The sequence below is a fragment of the Thalassophryne amazonica genome, chromosome 5, assembly GCF_902500255.1.
Source record: "Thalassophryne amazonica chromosome 5, fThaAma1.1, whole genome shotgun sequence".
NCBI lineage: Eukaryota > Metazoa > Chordata > Actinopteri > Batrachoidiformes > Batrachoididae > Thalassophryne > Thalassophryne amazonica.
The window spans coordinates 78,495,748-78,516,517 of record NC_047107.1 but is presented as its reverse complement, the minus strand read 5'-3'; the positions used below and the strand labels follow the sequence as shown (position 1 = coordinate 78,516,517).

The window sequence follows — 20,770 nt, the reverse complement described above, 5'->3', positions numbered from 1 at the left end:
CTAAAGAGAAAAAACAAGGTTACAATGGGCTAAGGAAAAGCAATCGTGGACTTTGCATGACTGGATGAAAGTCATATTCAGTGATGAATCTCGAATCTGCATTGGGCAAGGTGATGATGCTGGAACTTTTGTTTGGTGCAGTTCCAATGAGATTTATAAAGATGACTGCCTGAAGAGAACATGTAAAGTTCCACAGTCATTGATGATATGGGGCTGCATGTCAGGTAAAGGCACTGGGGAGATGGCTGCCATTACGTCATCAATAAATGCACAAGTTTACGTTGATATTTTGGACACTTTTCTTGTCCCATCAATTGAAAGGATGTTTGGGGATGATGAAATCATTGTTCAGGATGATAATGCATCTTGCCATAGAGCAAAAACTGTGAAAACATTCCTTGCAAAAAGACACATAGGGTCAATGTCATGGCCTGCAATAGTCCAGATCTTAATCCAATTGAAAATCTTTGGTGGAAGTTGTAGAAAATGGTCCATGATAAGGCTCCAACCTGCAAAGCTGATCTGGCAACAGTAATCAGAGAAAGTTGGAGCCAGATTGATGAAGAGTACTGTTTGTCATTCATTAAGTCCATGCCTCAGAAACTGCAAGCTGTTATAAAAGCCAGAGGTGGTGCAACAAAATACTAGTGATGTGTTGAAGCGTTCTATTGTTTTTCATGATTCCATAATTTTTTCCTCAGAATTGAGTGATTCCATAATTTTTTTCCGTCTGCTTGGTCTAAAAAAGTAACCGTTACTGACTGCCACAATTTTTTTTCCTGATTTCTTATAGTGTTTCTTAAACCAGAAAGTTGCCATTTGAAATGACTAGTTTTGTGTCATGTCTGTGATCTGCTTTTTTTTCCTACAAGATTAAACAACTGAATGAACATCCTCCGAGGCCGGTGATTCCATCATTTTTGCCAGGGTTTGTAGTAACACTGGATGACATTTATAAGCATTGTACTTCCTATACCTTCCTACTTTTTATAACTTGATAGTTCTGGACAGCCAAGAGACACACATGATTATTTTGAGTAATCTAAGAAATGATAGAATGGGGGCAGAATTGGATGTGTAACATACCGTATTTTCCGGACTATAAGTCGCACTTTTTTACATGTTTTGGCCTGGGGTGCGACCTATACTCCGGTGCGACTTATAAATGAAAAATATACCGGTAGGATCTCAATTAATTTACTGTAACAAAACAATTTTACGTGACAGAGTCAATCTATGTTTTAAAATGGCCACCAGAAAAGGAAATGCAATGCATCATGGGCACTGTAGTATGGTGGCCGTCCTATAGGTTATGCTGGTCGCGATAACCAATCAGAGAACAGAACGTTGGACGCGTATTCCTCACCTCACCCACAGCGTGAGAAGCTGACGAACACGGTGCTTGCTGTTATTCCATCATGGCGAACAAAACAGCTTCAACCCGTGGATATCAGTGTGAGCAGAGTGTTTAAGTTGACGCTGAGAGCTGCGTGGGAGCACTGGGTGAGCGACGGTGGAGGATTAGCGTGTGCACTTGGAAGGAGCTGGCGTTGATGATTGTGAAAAGCGTTTGAAGCAGACGAACATGGTGTTTATTCCGGGACGGCTAACAAAACAGCTTCAACCCTTGGATATCAGTGTGAGCAGAGTTGACGCCGAGAGCTGCATGGGAGCACTGAGCGACGGCGGAGGATTAGCGTCTGCACTTGGAAGGAGCTGGATCGACACCGCTGGGCGGTCATGAGCTGCGCAGGTAGGCGCTGCATGGTTCGGCTCGCAATGTGGTCCGCAAAATACAAACATATCCGTAGGTAAAATGCAGCTCACGAGAGGGCACTCGAGGCTTGTGTGACTGTTCCTGCGACTTCTGACTACCATAGAAAAATAAAAATTTCAACGTTACTGATAACTTAACAAGACAACGGAGAAGGCCCGAAAAAATGCCACCAAAAACAAAATCATACTCTGCAGATTACAAGTTAAGACTGGTTAAATATGCATCCGAAAACGGTAGCCGTCACAATATTATCATCTGAACTTTTCATGTTAACATACCTGTATGTCCATGGGACTTATAGTCCAGTGCTATTTATTTATGGTTTATTTTTCTTTATAATGGATAAAGTGGCTGGTGCGACTTATACTCCGGTGCGACTTATTTATGGTTTATTTTTCTTTATAATGGATAAAGTGGCTGGTGCGACTTATACTCCGGTGCGACTTATAGTCCGGAAAATACGGTAATTTAAAATAGTTAGTGTAAAATAATTATCACTATGATGCTATATTAGGTGACTATACTGTGCAAATAGTAATAGTAGTGCTGTGACAGATTAAGCTGTTAAAAAGTCAAAATATTCAGGGGCTTAATGTATTCTTCCATGGCTTATATGTATCTGTGGTGAAAAATTCATCAAAATCCGTGCAGTAGTTTTGATGTCAATTAATCAGTCAATCAGTCAACATTTATTTGTAAAGTGCTTTACAGCAGCGAGATGGTGTCCAAAGTGCTTTACAGTAAAAACAGATTCATAAAAATAAAACACACATACAACAAACTAAAAACGGCACACAAAAACAGAGCATGTCACCTCCCCACTAGGTGTTAAAAGCCAACTTATATAAAGAAGTCTTTAACTTAGATTTAAAAAGTGCTAGGTCAGGAATAGTGCGCAAGTCAAGAGGTAGCTTATTCCACAGTCTGGGGCCAGCTACCACAATCCTGCTAACAGACAGACAGACAAATAAATAAACACAGATGATTTTACTATGTCCTTGGCAGATGTAATAATTGTTGCAACACTGATTCATTTCAGTTTTTATTCACCATGTCAGATCTTCAAATGGTCACCAGTTTATGTACAGCAAGATTAATGCTAAAGATTAATTATATAAACAACACAGAAGATTCCACAAGAGAGGCCTCATTTATCAACCATTTATATGCACAGATTTCTGCTTAAACCATGCATACAAACATTTCTACGGAGAGTGTGGAATTTATCAATTGTACTGAGTAACTTGAGTAAATACATATAGCTCTGACCGTGTATACAGAGAGCCTCTACTGATAGAACAGGGAAACTGCTACTAAAACGTTGCTGCCTTTCTTATACATTATTTATTTCCTTGAATTAATAAGTACACAATTTATAATTATATCGAGTTAGAAGCAAATTTTGTTTGTATGACAGCATTTAGAACTTTTTCTATGCACAATTTGATAAATGAGGGCCCAGAAGTTGATGGAGTTGCTTGTAAAAAATTACGATTGACTTCATTGGGAGGGTTTAGGAATAATTGAGGCACCTTTGTCTGTATAAGCAATTAATGGTTTACTGGATTTAAGAGCAGGAAAACAAATCTAAAGAATAGTGCCAAAGCTTCTGGAGCACAGTTTTTTTTTTGTTGTTTTTTTGTTTAATCTACAAGTCAGTTTCCTCCTTCAAAGCCATCTCAAAAAGATTCATACTACCACATGCAAATGTACACTCTGTTACAAAAAACAATAAAAATCATGCGGCTGTTGTAACATTTATTTATTATTATTTAAGAAGAAGCCCATATTTTAACAAATTAACACATAGGTATTGTTCTACAAAGTTTTAACAGAGCCTCAGGATCATGACTAAGGGACTGATTAAGGAATTGGAAGCATCAGATAGAAATGTGATTGCTGTGTCCCAATTCAGGGGCTCCATCCCTCGAAGGCTGCATTCATCAACCGCATAGAGTACATCATCTTTCCCGTAGACTGATCATTTGCTCGTGGTGGTGGGCAGCATGCCATGTGAAGGCGTGTGATGAACATATTCAGAATCAACTAGTCAAACAAAGGTTTATGAACTCGGTTTATTACAAAAAAATAGTCATTTAACAATTTAGGAAAATTTAGGAATTTACATATTAAACCAATGAGACTATGAACATGAACATGTTAAAGGCAAAATTACAAAAATGGTGTCACTGTCCAAACACTTATTCACCTATTTGGTTGCTAATTCGTATCTCCAACTGCTCTCCAATAGTTGCAGCTCATTGAGATAGTACCCTTATGGCGGTATGTAAGTACTTTTATTATATGGCTGCGACGCTATGCGTGCTCTGATTTCCTGATTACTGGAAAGATATTTTCCCATATGGAACCGGTTCCCATGATAGTCGGCCCGGAACATGTATTTTTGTTACAAACCAGGAAGCTAAAATCACTATTAGAAAAACCAACTTGGACATGAACGTACTCCATAAATATCTAAACAGCATCGGGGAAAAAAACACAGATTGAAAGCTTACCGGATAAGAACCATGACCAACTGTTCAGCTAGTGGAGGTTAAGAAAGCAAACGGGTCTGACTGCGAGCCCATCACAGTCAGCAGCAGCTTTCATATTAGGGTGATACTGTAAGTTTGCATGTTTATCCAGTGGGGTAAAAAAGTATTTAGTCAGTCCCTGACTGAGCAAGTTCTCTTCCTTAGAAAGATGAGAGAGGTCTGTAATTTTCAACATAGGTAGACTTCAACTGTGAGAGACAAAATGAGGAAAAAAAAAAGATCCAGGAAATCACATTGTAGGATTTTTAAAGAATTTATTTGTAAATTGTGGTGGAAAACAAGTATTTTGTCACCCACAAACAAGCAAGATTTCTGGCTCTCACAGACCTGTAACTTCTTCTTTAAGAAGCCCTTCTGTCCTCCACCTGTTACCTGTATTAATGGCACCTGTTTGAACTCGTTATCTGTATAAAAGATACCTGTCCACAGCCTCAAACAGTCAGACTCCAAACTCAACCATGGCCAAGACCAAAGAGCTATTGAGGGTCACCAAGAAGACAATTGTAGACCTGCACCAGGCTGGGAAGAGTGAATCTACAATAGTCAACCAGGTTGGTGTGAATAAATCAACTATGGGAGCAATTGTAAGAAAATGGAAGACATACAAGACCAATGATAATCTCCCTCGATCTAGGGCTCCACGCAAGATGTCATCCCGTGGGGTCAAAATGATCATGAAAACGGTGAACAAAAATCCCAGAACTACACGGAAGGACCTAATGAATGACCTGCAGATAGCTGGGACCAAAGTAATAAAGGCTACACACTACGCAGAGAGGGACTCAAATCCTGCAGTGCCAGGCGTGTCCCCCTGCTTAAGCCAGTATGTGTCCAGGCCCATCTGAAGTTTGCCAGAGAGCATATGGATGATCCAGAAGAGAAATGGGAGAATATCATGTGGTCAGATGAAATCAAAATAGAACTTTTAGTAAAAACTCAACTCAAGTTGTGTTTGGAGGAAGAATGCTGAGTTGCATTCCAAGAACACCATACATACTGTGAAGCATGGGGGTGGAAACATCATGCTTTGGGGCTGTTTTTCTGCAAAGGGGACAGGACGACTAATCCGTGTTAAGGGAAGAATGAACGGGGCCATGTATCATGAGTTTTTAAGCCAAAACCTCCTCCCTTCAGTGAGAGCATTCAAGATGCAACGTGGCTGGGTCTTCCAGGATGACAATGATCCCAAACACACCGCACGGGCAACGAAGGAGTGGCTCTGTAAAAAGTATTTCAAGGTCCTGGAGTGGCCAAGCCAGTCTCCAGACCTCAACCCCATAGAAAATTTGTGGAGGGAGTTGAAAGTCTATGTTGCCCAGCGACAGCCCCAAAACATCACTGCTCTAGAGGAGATCTACATGGAGGAATGGGCCAAAATACCAGCTACAGTGTGTGCAAATCTGGTGAAGACTTACAGGAAACATTTGACCTCTGTCATTGCCAACAAAGATTATGTTACGAAGTATTGAGTTGAACTTTTGTTACTGACCAAATACTTATTTTCCACCATAATTTACAAATAAATTCTTTAAAAGTACTACAATGTGATTTCCTGGATTTTTTTTTTCTCATTTTGTCTCATAGTTGAAGTGTACCTATGTTGAAAATTACAGACCTCTCTCATCTTTCTAAGTAGGAGAACATGCACAATCAGGGACTGACTAAATACTTTTTTACCTCACTGTATATATAATTCTCATATAATAAACAAATTATTAACCTCACTTGCTTGGTCTGTACAGGTAAATATCATACCTCTGTGTTTTTTGCACAGGCCGCGCGCACTAAACTCCTGATATTGCCCCGTACAGACCTCTCGCTCCGTTAATAATCCTTTAATATGTGGTAGGGAGAATTGTTTAACTATTGTTTTTAAATAACATTATATAGATATTAAGGACACATTCTAACTGACGTAAGACACCGTATTTGATAAAATGGAATATGTGCAGTCGGGAAAAATGTTGTTTTCAGTTAGGGTGTATGTAACTTAGGTCCATATATGTCTTTAAATTGCATATTATAATACTCCATTAGCATTCTTTGTGAGATTGTATGTGTGCATACTGTGCATAATATCTTTGCATGTGTGTACTGGTTACTGCTTGCCAGGGCAGGGCTTCCTGTATCTGTGATTTCTGCCCAGGCAGAGCTCAGATCCTTTGCTCTCAGTTCCTCTCCGGCTGAGCCACCTACAACTTCACCCTCAAGTCTATCGCCATCTCCTCCTCTCATCTATTTTCCCACTCACATTTTTGCTGCCTGACTACATTCTTATTCTGTCTCCTTACTTTCAAGGTTTTCTGGTTTGCTGTAAACTTGTTTTTTGAGTCATGCAAGGATGCAGATAATTAAAATTCAATGGTGGGAATAAAATCTTTTTTTTATTATTATTATTATTCTAAAATCTGCGATGCACATGCTAATACACTTTTTTTTTTTTTTTATTTAATGTATTTTGTTCCACTTTGACTGGAAAGCCTAGAGTGTTTGATGCCTCAAAGAGCCCTGATGCATGCAGACTAATTGAGTCGTAAGCCAAAAATTGGATCCGGCTGATCCCTGTAATAAGGCCAGGCTCCATAAATGTCAAAAGGATGTGGCTTTCTGTAAATTACATTTAATATAATGAGCATGACAATTAGTGACACATTCTGTCTTTATGTAAATACCATAAAGACAGAATGTGTTACCACTGTTGCTCTGGGGGTTGGTAAGGTTAGACCTTACCTGTGTGAAGCGCTTTGAGGCAACTCTGTTGTGATTTGGCGCTATATAAATGAAAATAAATTGAAAAATTGAAATTGAAATGGCTAACAACAAAGGACGTTAAAGTGTATGTTGTCTCTCTGGATGTGTGTTTCACACTGCATCCACATTAAGCTGCATTAATTCGATAACTGTACTTACATGTGACAACATTGTTTCTACACTAGGTTTTCTTTTTTTGTATGTAACGCCACTCAAAAGTTACTTCATACTACTAGAGGTGATTGAGAGGTTTTGGGTCTGACCCAGAAAAAGTAGGGCGTGGTTCTCCATCTTTTGCATTTTGAGAAACTAACATTTCTCAAAAATGTGTGAAGTTTTGACTCACTGGGTGCAATGTTGAGAAAGGCTGGCCTTAGGTCACTGGATATCCTCCAAGTCTCACAATCATACAGTATCAGTGATGACTGAGAATTAAAAAGATAAAAATTATGATTAACCAGTAGGGACACTTGTGGTTTGCACTGCAGATTTAGCCAGTTCTATGGTCAATGTGTTCCCTAATGGTGCCGACTGAAGGAGTCGCGATGTATGCCATGTAACGCCGCCAGCTATATCTAACATGTAAAAAAAAAAAATAATAAATAATCATTTGCTGTGATTTTGTCCTCTGTGCATGCACATTGCTGCCAAAATGGGTTTGTCAAAGTCTGTGGCTCACAAAAGTAAGTTGGACCTAGCACCAAAGCTAAGATGTCTTTGGTGCTAGGTGCCTTTGGGAGATCCTAGGTAACCAATGGAATGTCTTTCTGTCATATGAGGGGTTATTTCGTTTGACTAAGATGAGGAGTACCACTTGAATCCTGAGGAAACATCAGCTACAACATTTTGGCCATGTCATGTATTTCTCTGGGCATGATTCACTACACAGGTGCTCCACTGTTGAAGACCCCCAGTGGCTGGAGAAAGCCAAGGGGGTCTACCTGGGTGGACTCCATGTGGGAGCTCTCTACAGTCAGAACACAAAGTGTTACACTGAAACATATCCTCCAGAGATCGAACTGCAAATGAACATTGTAATAGCGCAACCTCTTACATATTTGCAAAATCCTCAACCATAATATAGGTACATGTTCACAAATCTCAAATGGAAAGTCATATTTGCTAGGGTGTGTAACAGTTAATCAGTATGGCTATCAATAAGTCAGTGGGACAGGAAACGTCTGTTTGTGCCTGTATGAGAGTTCAAAATCCTCTGCACAAGGAGCATACATTGCTGTTCACCTAGCTGCACAGCGCTTACAGCCAGTTAAAACAAACAATCAAAATTGTTTCGCTAACAAAGAACTCGAAACTTGAATAATGGAACAGTGACTAGAAATGAATCCATTATTTCAGAGCTGAGAACAAAGTAGAAAGCAAAAAGCACAGAACCCTAGAAAAAAAACATTCTTTTTTAAAGGGTGACTGGTGGCCATGCATCTAACCTGTTTATTGAGTGGCAATGCCCATCTCTGATTTATATCAAGCTTTTTTTTTTATCCCATGCTGTTTGGTCATAATAAATATTACACTACTTCACCTCCTCACCCCCAAATGTGTAATGCAGTGTGATTGCAACCCAGAGGAAAGTGGGGAGGGGAACATCATACTCAGGCACAGCCCAAGGCACCTGGGCCTAGTATGAGTATGTATGCCCTTGGTTTGTTTTTTCATCAAACCTTATTTTTTCAGATTTGAATTTTTTTCCCACTTCCAGATTGTATTTTTTCAGTTTCAGAGCTTCTGTCCCTTGTTATACTTCAGAGGCATGGTTTCACCCAAAAAGCGCGTGGATTACCCAACAGCCAGGTGGATTAATGCATGAGACTAGAACGTTGCCCGCTCAGAGCCTTTGATAGACCAGCACACTGGACAGAGCGGTCTCTCAGTTGCTATAAGTGTAATCGGTATGCTAAAATGTCACTGCCAACCTTAAATCCAGTCCACTCCCCTGAACATGAGTGGTCGCTCTACGAGAGATGGAGAGAGAGCAGGAGGGAAAGGGTGGGGGATCAGAGAGGGAGCGAGCAGCACTGCAATAAAGTTTGTAGTAATGTGGGGATAAAAAGATGTTCCGTACCCGAGTTGATTATGGTCTGTAAACCTGCAGACTTTCTGTGCTGGTGGACTAACTAGGTTGTTTTGTGACAGACCTTCGACAAACATGCAAACAGGCTCTCTTTGGTGCACATATGAGTGTGCACATGAATGTAGCACAGTTCCACTCTTGTCACACACCAGATGAATGATGAGATCTGTGTCTTTTCAAGGAGCTGGAATTCCCAACACTTTTCTGAGCCTTACACTGATCTGTTCATTTATATCAGTGGAACCTGTAGGCCCCAAGTTGAGGGCAAGAAATGTGCCTACAAAACAAATGTCACACCATTGGACGATGGCCACTTGTTTGTTTGGCTTAATGTCCAGCCATGTAACGTGTCAGGTTTCAGTGATATTCTAGTCAATCCTCATGGTGTTTTTGAGTTTAGAGTTTGCCTGTTCATATGCAATGGAAGAGAATCTTGTGCCTGTTTTGCAGAGAGCATCTCTTCTGCAAAATCAGTATTGAAGGCATGTTTTTTCTGCATCCATGTGAAGAGCCCTTTTCATTGAGTACTTGAACTGGTGTCTAGCCCAATGATTGTGTCAGCTAAGGCAGTGTCTAAGCTTATTGACAGTTGACAACAATCACAATGAACTTATGAAACGACCAGGAGTCATGTCCAAGACTAGGAATGTGGGTGTCTGCATCCTCCCCTTTAAAGCCAGGTAGACAGATGATATCTTGGCAGAGTGATGCCAGTTTAAAATCAGCACTACTGTCGACCTTGACATAACTTGTTGCTGAGAGCTTATCAGGCAACCTAGCACTCCAGGCACAAAGGTTTATGTTACGTGATGTTTCAGCCACGTTCACTGGGACTCACAATGATCGCATAGTCACACTTGTATTTTTTTCCTTTTTATTTCGATTGTCTATTTCTAATGTGCTTTTATGCACCAATTACTTCTTCCTTTTCTTTTTATTGTTGTTTATGCACCAATGACACCAGATCAAATTCCTTGTATGTGAGAAGTTACTTGGCAATAAATTTGATTCTGATTCTGAGTAATGGTGCAAAGATAGCATCATTTAGTTCCTACGTAGGGCAGGCTTGTTATGATTATTGTTGTGTGAGGACTGTAGCTTTTGCTACTGAGGCAATCAATGGGCAGCAGTGGGTTTGTGCAGACTTCTCTGCAAGGTGGAGAGCAACACAGCTCCGTGTCTTTTTAAAAATACAAGAAACACACTGCTTCACTTTAATTACACAATAAGTCAATTTCAGGTGATCAACGTGGACCCCCTTTCTTTTAAATGGCTTTATTTTACTGTGTCCCATTTTGCCTGCTACAGTACGCTCTATTGTCTTCTACGTTTTTGGTCGGAGCGTTACAGCGCCACATACAGGTCTGAAATATACATTGTTTTCAGTCACCCACAGCTGACATGGAATGTTATTAACCTTTTTGGGAATGATATTTCTTTTATTCTGACCGGTTTGGGAACGTCAATTTTGGGGTGGAAGCCAAAACCGGAAAAGTTAAAATACCGTTTCTGTTCGAAATGAACCAGTTGGGGAAAAAAATATGGTTCAAAGCCCTGCTCCACCCACATCTGGAGATCCTCATATGAGAAGACAAGAGGATGAAAGAAAGGCGAAACCATGGGAACAGAGACAACCATGCCCCCAGGGGGATACAGTGAGAGGAAGTGTGTGTCTGTATAAGTGTGCATGTTGTGTAGTCAGTCAGTGCTGAGTCATGGCTGGGCTGGCCTGGCAGATAGAAGCGGGTTTCTGGAGGGGCCTGCCGGAGGGGCACATGAAGACATGTCAAAGTCAAAGGAAAGCAAAGCAGTCGTGGCAGATTCACGAACTTTAGTGTCAGAATGCTTCACATTGCCAATTTTTCATTCCCTCTTTGACATATGTGTGTGTTCCCTGGAAATTTAACAACACTTATAGGAATCCTTGTGGCTGTGAGATCAGGACACTGGGATGGAGCGAGATGTTAGCTAAAAGATAATAAGATGTTGATCCATGCTAAGCCTGACCACAACATGCCCCCTTCCTCACTGTTTCTTGTGGTTTCTTTGATCTATTGGATGAGTCTGCATCTTCCTCCCTTTCTCACTCTAACATACACACAAACATGCACACGTACAACTGCAATATAGATGGACTATTTTCTGCTGACCTGGAAGATGATGGTATGAAGACAAATGTTGAGGAAAATGATTGTTAAACTTTAGTCATACTAGCCGGTACAATAGTTAAGAGTATAATAGCGATGTTCAGGTTTCTCCCCAGAACTTTTTAGTATAGCTTTGCTGTTGGGAACTATCACCGCGAGCAACGCTTCGACTCGGTGCCTTGTGTCCTGAAGCCCAAAGACAAACATGAAAATCTTTTAGTACTGTTTCTGGTCTGATTCTGTGCTGACTTGTTGATTAGTTAAATTAATAAAAAAATGTTTGTGTTTTGTTGACACAGTGTATGTAACAAATGTGCAATAAACTTATTTGAAAGAAAAAAAAATAAGGTACAGAAAGACAATTTAAAATGTGGGAGATTCCAGACTTTTTTTTTTTTTTTTTTTTTACACTTTTCCCCTGCATGATTTTCAATTTGAAAAGTTTGAATTCCCAAGTCACATTATCTCCAGGCTGGGGGCATTCACTTCAGAGTGTGAAAATCTCACCTTGTCCTCGTGATTCAGATTTTGACACTTCTCTATATTGTCAAAAAATAAAATAAAAATAGAAAACAAGAGGTCCAGCTTTCCTCCTCAAGTCAGCAGGTGTATTTCTGGAAAACATCTTATTACTCTGCATTTTACTTTGCATCTGTCGGCATTTCTCAGCGTGTGATGCACATTTTAGGAAAAGCAGAAACATCAGGCTGACACAGTGAAGAAACGAACACTGCTTCGTCCGATAACAAAGCTTGTGAGCTTTCATTCGAAAGTAAAGGTTCGGATTTATAGAGGCTGCGCAGAGAGACAGGAGGCGACTCACTTCACCCCAGAACTCTTAATATTTTCAGAGTCTGTAGGATTTTGGATTCTAACGTGTGGTGACACTGTTGTTTGTGTCGCTGGACACTATTTTAGTCCTGCCATGAGAGTACACGTGGTATGTCTTCATGACGCTGTTTTGTAGATTGCAGATTGATTTTTTTTTTTTTTTTTTACATTGGGAAAAAGTCGGAATAGGTTATTTTCAGGAGATAATGGACTTTCTATCTAACTGTGAAAAAACTTTGTGAGGAGCTCCACAATACCGGCTGGCAATCGCATCCGTGCGTGCGGACTTTGGAAATCACAAGTGGATGACTGTTCAGGTTTTTTTCTTCTTCTTCTCAGTGGAGCTGGTAGGGTTTATTTTTGTTTTACTTTGAGTTTCTGTCTTGACGTGAGCCTGTTCTGCACCACACTCACTCAATGTGCACATGTACTAAGTTTTTGCACAGTGGAAAGTGGCTGCTTTTACTGTGACTGCATCAAAATTAACAGTTATAACTTAAAAAAAACAAGTCATCATAACAACACAGCACATTTGTATATACTTTGTAATTAATCTGTGGTTCTGTTTTTAACATTAGCAGCATTTCATTCAGGTGCGCGGTTTCCTCTAAGAAACGCTGTCGGAAACACTCGGAAATGTTCTGATTTCAGTGCGACATGTCAGAAGAATGGAAATAAGGCACGCCACTGTCCAGCACCAAAATCTCAAAGTGTGTCTTGGTACCTGAAGAATTTCAAATTCCGTTTTGGCGTTTTCTTCATAAAAGCCTCCCTGTTCACTGTCACAGACGCTCCAATATCGTTCTTAGCCTCTGCTCTGATCGATCCTGCAACAGACAGGGTTGATTGATTCAGCTGTGCACCTGCCTCCGTGACGCTCGGTGCCGGCGTACCTCCCCCCAGGGATGGCCCGGCGATCGCTGCGCCCCCGCCAAGATGAAACAAAAAGTGCAGAGATCTGGCTTCGTCTAAGGCTTGTTTTGTCATGGTTTGTGTCATCTGGATGTAAACAGGATAAAATAAAGAAGTTGTTTATGTGAAACTTCCCACAAAAGCGGGTTTGCCTGCTGTTAGATTCCCACCAAGACTCCCGCTAAAAACATCATGAGATGACACTACACCATAGCAGCGCTAGATAGCAGTATGACGGCGCGGCGCCATTGTTCCATTGTCTGGGGAGAACCCTGGATGTTTTATATAACTTTTCTTCATGTTTCTCAGACATTGTTACGGACAGTTCTGTTTTTATTGTTAGATTACATCTGTGGGAACATGTTCAGTGATTTTACTGAATTAGTTTTATTAATTGTATTCCCATCTTCAGGGGTTTGCATTAGAATTTTTGGCCACTGAGTCCTGGGACACATGAAGTACTGAAAATGTGAATCCCAAAGTCCCAGCTCCTCAAGGTGGCAAAGCCGCTTTGCACGTGTGCCGAATACAGTACCTAGAGGTGTTAATTTCAGGAGCTACTCAATAATAAATGAAAAACCACTGTCTAATATTTATACATTATGTATGTAAAATGTGTGGCATCTTTTCCCATTTAATCTTTTGTGAGAGAAAATACATTTCTTCCAGGTGGTCTCCTGCAATTTACTGGAAAATCTTGTTGTATTTAGTCATGTTTGTACAATCACTTTATAGTTACTGATCATTGGCAACTTTGTTTGAGCAACATGATTAAAAAATATTGATTTTGATTTACACTGCAGGTCTCCATTTTGTCTGTAGCTCGCTTTTTTGTGTCAGTGGATCACCAGACAATCTAATTTGAAATGGAATGTTCAAACATTCCTATTCCTTTTGGTGCAGAAATCAAACTAAGTGTAGATCCGCAGTCATTTTTTCCTCATAGACTTATGGTATGTACTACCCTCCATCTTATTTGAAACAGTACAATTTGGAATTGATTTGGTTTATCTTTCTCCATACCCTGTACCATTCTTCATGTCCATAGTACAATAAGATGGGAACTTTGACTGGATACACATTGAGAGAATTTAATCATTATTAAACAAACTGTTTTATTTGATTTCTAGCCCACTGTCCTTTGAGTAAAGTCTGATTATCCTTATTTATACTGTAATTGGCTAACTGCCAGAGACATATTGAAATCCCATGTAAACTTTTTTAGGCTGTTAAAGAATGGCTGTAGATGAAATCAAGCTTATTATTTAGCTGTTCTTTATCAGTGCTTGAACTGTTTCAAATTTTCACATAGTTCAGAGAAATGCAACAGTTTTTCAACAACATTCCTCATTTTGGTTCATCTCAAATTGTATTTCTGTGTCTCTTCCTTGTTTCTCTTAGTTATCTCTGTTTTCTTTGTTTCTAAAAAAGTCAATTCTTCTGCTCTTGTCTCCTGATTGTCATCTTTACCTGTCTCTTGCTACCATTTCTTGTTCTTTCTTATATTCTACTCATCTATTCTTTTGTGTCTCACAACAGTGATTCTCAGTCGGACTGGTTACTGCAATGAATGGTAACACTATTCATCCAGCCAACACCACTACAACAGCAGCAGGAGGCTTAGATGTGGCAGTGCCTCCGAGAGGCTGGAGGGAGTTCTGCGAGCTCCATGCTATTGCTACAGCCCGTGAATTGGCTGGACACTATCGGAACTTTGCAAGACACTGCCCTCTACATGATGTACTGCCACCAGACACCTTTTCCAAGCAATTCACTGACCTCTTCCAGCAGCATTTCTGCTGTGAGGTTGACAAAGATGGCACTCCACCCAACCAGGTCACAAGTTCTACCACTAATGGTAGTTCTCCTTTCATCGCTACAGTAGCCTCTCGCCTTCCACCTCCTCTTCCAGTGCAGGCTGTGATCAGTCAATTACGGATTGCAGCATTGTCTGGGGTGCAGGACTACCGTGAAGCAAGTCGACCAAGCGGTGGAGCTGGACTATTTAATGTGGTCTCCCCAAAGGTGGAGCCACTGGTAGTGAGTCAGGATCCGGAACAACCACTGAGATGTTCTTTAGGAAACTCCATATCAGGAAATCCAGTGGTGCTGCGGGGATCAACTCGTAGTGTTGGCAGCGGGTCATTACTGAGCCATAGCAATGAGGAGATCTCCGGAAGTGAGCGTCTCCAGGTATCTGAACAACACTCATCTGACTCTACAAACTCCAACCATGGCCAACCTGAAGTGACGCACTTCTCCGTCTGTCAAATCCGCCGGAGTGTAAGACGGCTTTTAATGAAACGGCCAGTTCCGAACCGCCCTTCATCTCAGGATCTGTCTTCCAGTAATTCCAGTGCCACCACTAGTGGAAACAATCTAAGCAATGTTGGTAGAGTGGGTGGAACTTCCTCTACAGCCAAGGAAGTGTCATCCTCAACCATTCCCTCTCCCCCTTCCTCTTGTTTGAACTCTGAAGCCACACCCCCATCTCCTCATAAATCTGTTGTAGGAACAGCTTCTCACTTCCTGGATCGTTTCCGTTGGTTTCGCAGTGGAAGCATGAGGCAGAGGAAGTCAGAGGTGAGCAGCTGCTGTAAAGAGGGCCAACTGAGGTACTTGCCAGTGGATGACACTATCTCAGATGCTCAGCCCCACTGGCAACGCTGCCGCCTGCTGGTCAGGAGGATCAGGGATGCACAAGGAGGAAGAGATGCAGTAGGAGCAGCAGAAGGGTACCAGCTGGAACTCTATGATCCTCCAAAGGTAGAAACACACACACACATGCACAGTATGATATGGTATTTAATTCAATAAAAATGCATAACATGTAAAATATACAACCTCAATTCCATTGAAGTTGGGACGTTGTGTAAAATGTAAATAAAAACAGAATACAATGATTTGCAAATCCTCTTCAACCTATATTCAGTTGAATATACCACAAAGACAAGATATTTAATGTTCAGACTGATAAACTTTATTGTTGTTGTGCAAATATTTGCTCATTTTGAAATGGATGGCTGCAACACGTTTCAAAAAAGCTGGGACAGTGGTATGTTTACCACTGTGTTACATCACCTTTCTTTCCAACAACACTCAATAAGCGTTTGGGAACTGAGGACACTAATTTGTTTAAGCTTTGTAGGTGGAATTCTTTCCCATTCTTGCTTGATGTACAACTTCAGTTGTTCAACAGTCCGGGGTCTCCGTTGTCGTATTTTGCACTTCATAATGTGACACACATTTTCAATGGGTGACAGGTCTGGACTGCAGGCAGGCCAGTCTAGTACCCGCACACTTTTACTATGAAGCCACGCTGTTGTAGCAAGTGCAGAATGTGGCTTGGCATTCTCTTGCTGAAATAAGCAGGGACGTCCCTGAAAAAGACGTTGCTTGGATGGCAGCATGTGTTTCTCCAAAACCTGGTTGTACCTTTCAGCATTGATGGTGCCATCACAGATGTGTAAGTTGCCCATGCCATGGGCATTAACACACCCCCCATACCATCAGAAATGCTGGCTTTTGAACTTTGCTCTGGTAACAATCTGGATGGTCTTTTTCCTCTTTTGTCTGGAGGACACGACGTCCATGATTTCCAAAAACAATTTGAAATGTGGACTCATCAGACCACAGCACACTTTTCCACTTTGTGTCTGTCCATTTCAAATGAGCTCGGGCCCAGAGAAGGTGGCGGCGTTTCTGGATGTTGTTGATGTATGGCTTTCGCTTTGCATGGTAGAGTTTTAACTTGCACTTGTGGAAGTAGAGATGAACTGTGTTAATTGACAATGGTTTTCTGAAGTGTTCCTGAGCCCACGCAGTAAGATCCTTTACACAATGATGTTGCTTTTTAATGCAGTACCGCCTGAGGGATCGAAGGTCACGGGCATTCAATGTTGGGTTTCGGCCTTGCCACTTTCGTGTAGAAAGTTCTCCAGATTCTCTGAATCTTCTGATTATATTATGGACTGTAGATGATCGAATCCCTAAATTCCTTGCAATTGAACATTGAGAAACATTGTTCTTAAACTGTTGGGCTATTTTTTTCACGCAGTTGTTCACAAAGTGGTGATCCTTGCCCCATCTTTGCTTGTGAATGGCTGAACCTTTTGGGGATGCTCCTTTTATACCCAATCATGACACTCACAATTAGTGTCCTCAGTTCACAAATCCTTATTGAGTGTTTTTATAAAGAAAGGTGATGTAACACAGTGATAAACATATCACTGTTACAGCTTTTTTGAAATGTGTTGCAGGCATCCATTTCAAAATGAGCAAATATTTTTACAAAAACAATAAAGTTAATCAGTTTGGACATTAAATATCTTGTCTTTGTGGTGTGTTCAATTGAATATAGGTTGAAGAGGATTTGCAAATCATTGTATTCTGTTTTTATTTACATTTCACACAATGTCCCAATTCCATTGGAATTGGGGTTGTAAATAATCACAGAGGATAAGACACTTATTTCCAGTTTGATTATTTTGTTGACATCATCCATCCATCCATCCATTTTCTTCCACTTATCCTAGGTCGGGTCACGGGGGCAGCAGCTCAAGCAAAGCCGCCCGGACCTCCCAATCCACACACACCACCATTTTGTGTGTATTTTACATAATGTATTTTTTAATACATTAGTGCAGTGATTAGACATAACAGAAGTGACTTTGGATGTCTCGAGACATTCATTAATAAATTGGTACGAAAACTCTGGAAATCTGATGATACTAATTTTTATAATGTGTTGTAATATCATTGCTACAGATGACAGTTTTTCCACAACTGCCATTAAATTCCAAGGCAGTCATCTGCCTGGGTGGTTGCTATCCATGACTGAAGGTGGTTCATGGTGTCATGGATGTGGCAAAGTATGGCACCAGCATATGCTCCCAGACTTGACTATGTAGATGAGTGGGTTTAAGTCAGTCTTAGCACTGTCTTATTCTGTTAGCCGTGTAGGCTTACATTATATAACCATAACTTGTAGTACTGTCCTGACCATTGTGTGTCCTATAATCAAAGTGTAATGTTTGCACTTTAAATAAATGTATCCAGTCTGCAGTTGAACATCAGACATTAACAAAATCTTGCAGCAAGCATTTGTACACTGTTGAAAGCTTGCATTCATTTCGTCAAATGTGTCATGAGCCAGTGCGTCATACCACTTCACTAGGGGGTGGAGTCGTTGGTAATAAAAATGAAAGCTGTCCAAAGACAAAATTCACAAAGTGGTCTTAGATATGATGATATGAAACTGGGTTCTTTTTAAGTGTATTTTGCTGTTGAAGCCATGACTCCCAGGCTTTGCTGAAAGCTTCATTACTTGAAGTGTCATACTAATGTGATTTCCTCTGGTTGTTGTGTTAGAGTCACTACAGTAGCAGATAATCATATCGAGATCAAGTGGTCAAATAATTTGTAGCACAGTACTATAATATTATGATTAAAACTCATTTATTTTGGTTCCTCCAGCAAGTAAAAAAAAAAAACCAGGGAGAGCTGACATTTGCCATTTGGCATGCTTATGAATTTTGGGTCAAGGATGGATGCTGTGAAAATGGAAAGTTGATAGGACTAATATTTTTGGAGAAATTTGCAATTTTAACTAACCAATAAACAATGGATGTTGTGCTGCAATGCACCATGGGAGTTTGGGGTTTTAAATGTTATTGCGGTTCATGTTCATTTAACAGTGTTGTTAGTGTTATTATGTTGCCGTTACCACGAGTGAGTTCAGTTTCATGTTGCTGACACCATGAGTGAAATGTGTGTTGTGTTTGATCTCAACCCTGTTTGTATCAAAAATTAGAAGCACCTGCATGCGGCAAAGACAAACAGCTGTACATGCATGGGTGTGTGCGTGTATGCAAGCAACTTCAATCAGGGACAAAGAGAACACAGGTGACATTTGAAATTTTGGCATGTATTTTGGGTCAAGGATGAACGCCACCAAAATGGAATACTGATAGGACTAATAGTTTTGGAGAAGCTATGAATTTTGGTTAACATTGCTAATTGTCATTTGATTTTTAAAGGGTGTATTTAAATGTATTTACAATTTTATTATGTACATAAATTGAACTTACTAAATAAAATCATGCATGCATGGATGCACTCATGCTTTTAATATAAAGATGATTTACCGCCCCCTGTTGGAATGGCCAGTGAGTCCAGAATGTAATTAGCAATGCCCATTGTTCACTGTTGTTATCTAATACATGCAGTTTCTCTAAAAATTAGTCCGATAAACATTCCGTTTTAGCAGTGTTCAGCCTTGAACCAAAATACATAAGCATATGAAATGGCAAACGCCAGCTCGCCCCAGTTTGTCAGTGATCGAATTTATGCGCACACACGCAGAGCTTTTTGTCTTTTCTTCATTCTGCTGCAAGCAGGTGCTTTTATTTTTACACACGCTCAGACGGTGGCAGAAGACACCGAACGCACTTCTCACGCATTGTAAAGGCAACATGGTAATGGTAACATGGCACTTAACTGACTAAACTAGTTGAACTACAAAAACACAATAAATCAATAACACTAATAACACTGCTAAACTAACATGAACCACAATAACATTTAAAACCCCAAAACCCTGAACTCCCATGGTGCATTGCAGCACAATATACATTGTTCACTGTTGTTAGCTATTATTGCTAATTTCTCCAAAAATTAGTCCTATCAACTTTCCGTTTTCGCAGTGTTCATCCTCGATCCAAAATACATAAGCATAAAAGTAAGGCCCTTCAGCAGCTTCCTTGTTTGCACTCGGGGTCGCCACAGCAAATCCAAGGTGGACCTGCATGTTGAATTGGCACAGGTTTTACGCCGGATGCCCTTCCAGATGCAGCTCCTCACTGGGAGTTTGTGATACTTGCAGATCTTTAAAAGTTTGCCCTTGTGGCACCAACGCTGCGGAATGCCTCAGTTTAGTGTTATATACATAGTTTTTCTCACTCAGCATGTGTTCATATGGCCAAATAACATGAAAAACAAAAGCTTTAATAAGGCTGTTTAGTGTCATGTTTCCAAGAGCAGAGGTGGTGGCCAAGTGGTTAGTGCACTTGGTTTCAGTGTGGCAGGTTCCTGGTTCAAACTCCACCCCTGACACATTTCTCCATGTAACGTGGAGTTGCGTCAGAAAGGGCATCCGGTGTAAAAGTTGTACCAATAGGGCAGCACAGTCTCATTTGAACCCTGCGTGATATCGCGGGATTTGATCACTTATGGGGACATTCGGTTCCGCTGTGCAATATATACACAGCATAACTTCACATGGAAAAAATGGTGTACTGTTTTGTTTTTGGCTGCAATCACCGAAGCAGTTGCAAAATGTTTTTCTTTTGGGTTCCCAGTCGAGAAGAGAAGATGAGGCAAATGTGGAGGTTGTCGGTAAGTGTTAGCCTACACAGCTAACCAGAGTAGCTGTGTTCTCTCGCCTGCAAACCCGCCTTGACATGTTTGTGCTCCGTGCCATAAACAAACTGCAACACATGTCCACTTTCCCCCTGCATCAGGGCTGCAGCTATTGATTATTTTAGTAATCGAGTATTCTTTTGATTATCCTGACGATTAATCGAGTAATCGGATAAAAAGTACTTTTGTGTTTTTAAACAACATCAATACTCCAGGGCTCTCCCTAAAAAATAGACAAATGTCAAAGCAAAAATCCGCACAACCTGAGTGCTTCCGTGCAAAACCTTTA

The 20,770-nt window shown here is 40.6% G+C and overlaps 1 protein-coding gene and 1 long non-coding RNA gene across 2 annotated transcripts in view; one reads left to right on the top strand and one right to left on the bottom strand.

The window, feature by feature from the left end:
* Positions 1 to 20,770, top strand: part of sh2b3 (SH2B adaptor protein 3) — a 194,087-nt gene that overhangs the window by 69,579 nt on the left and 103,738 nt on the right. Inside the window, exon 2 of the mRNA XM_034170620.1 lies at positions 14,602 to 15,828. Within this exon, the coding sequence (XP_034026511.1) occupies positions 14,629 to 15,828 (1,200 nt within the window). The 5' untranslated portion in view covers positions 14,602 to 14,628. The remainder of the gene's footprint in view (positions 1 to 14,601; positions 15,829 to 20,770) is intronic.
* Positions 7,294 to 19,655, bottom strand: LOC117510769. Its single transcript, XR_004560811.1, has 3 exons — positions 19,536 to 19,655; positions 12,230 to 12,239; positions 7,294 to 7,305 (listed from the first exon to the last, which is right to left on the bottom strand). It is a non-coding gene; the product is annotated as an uncharacterized LOC117510769 (long non-coding RNA).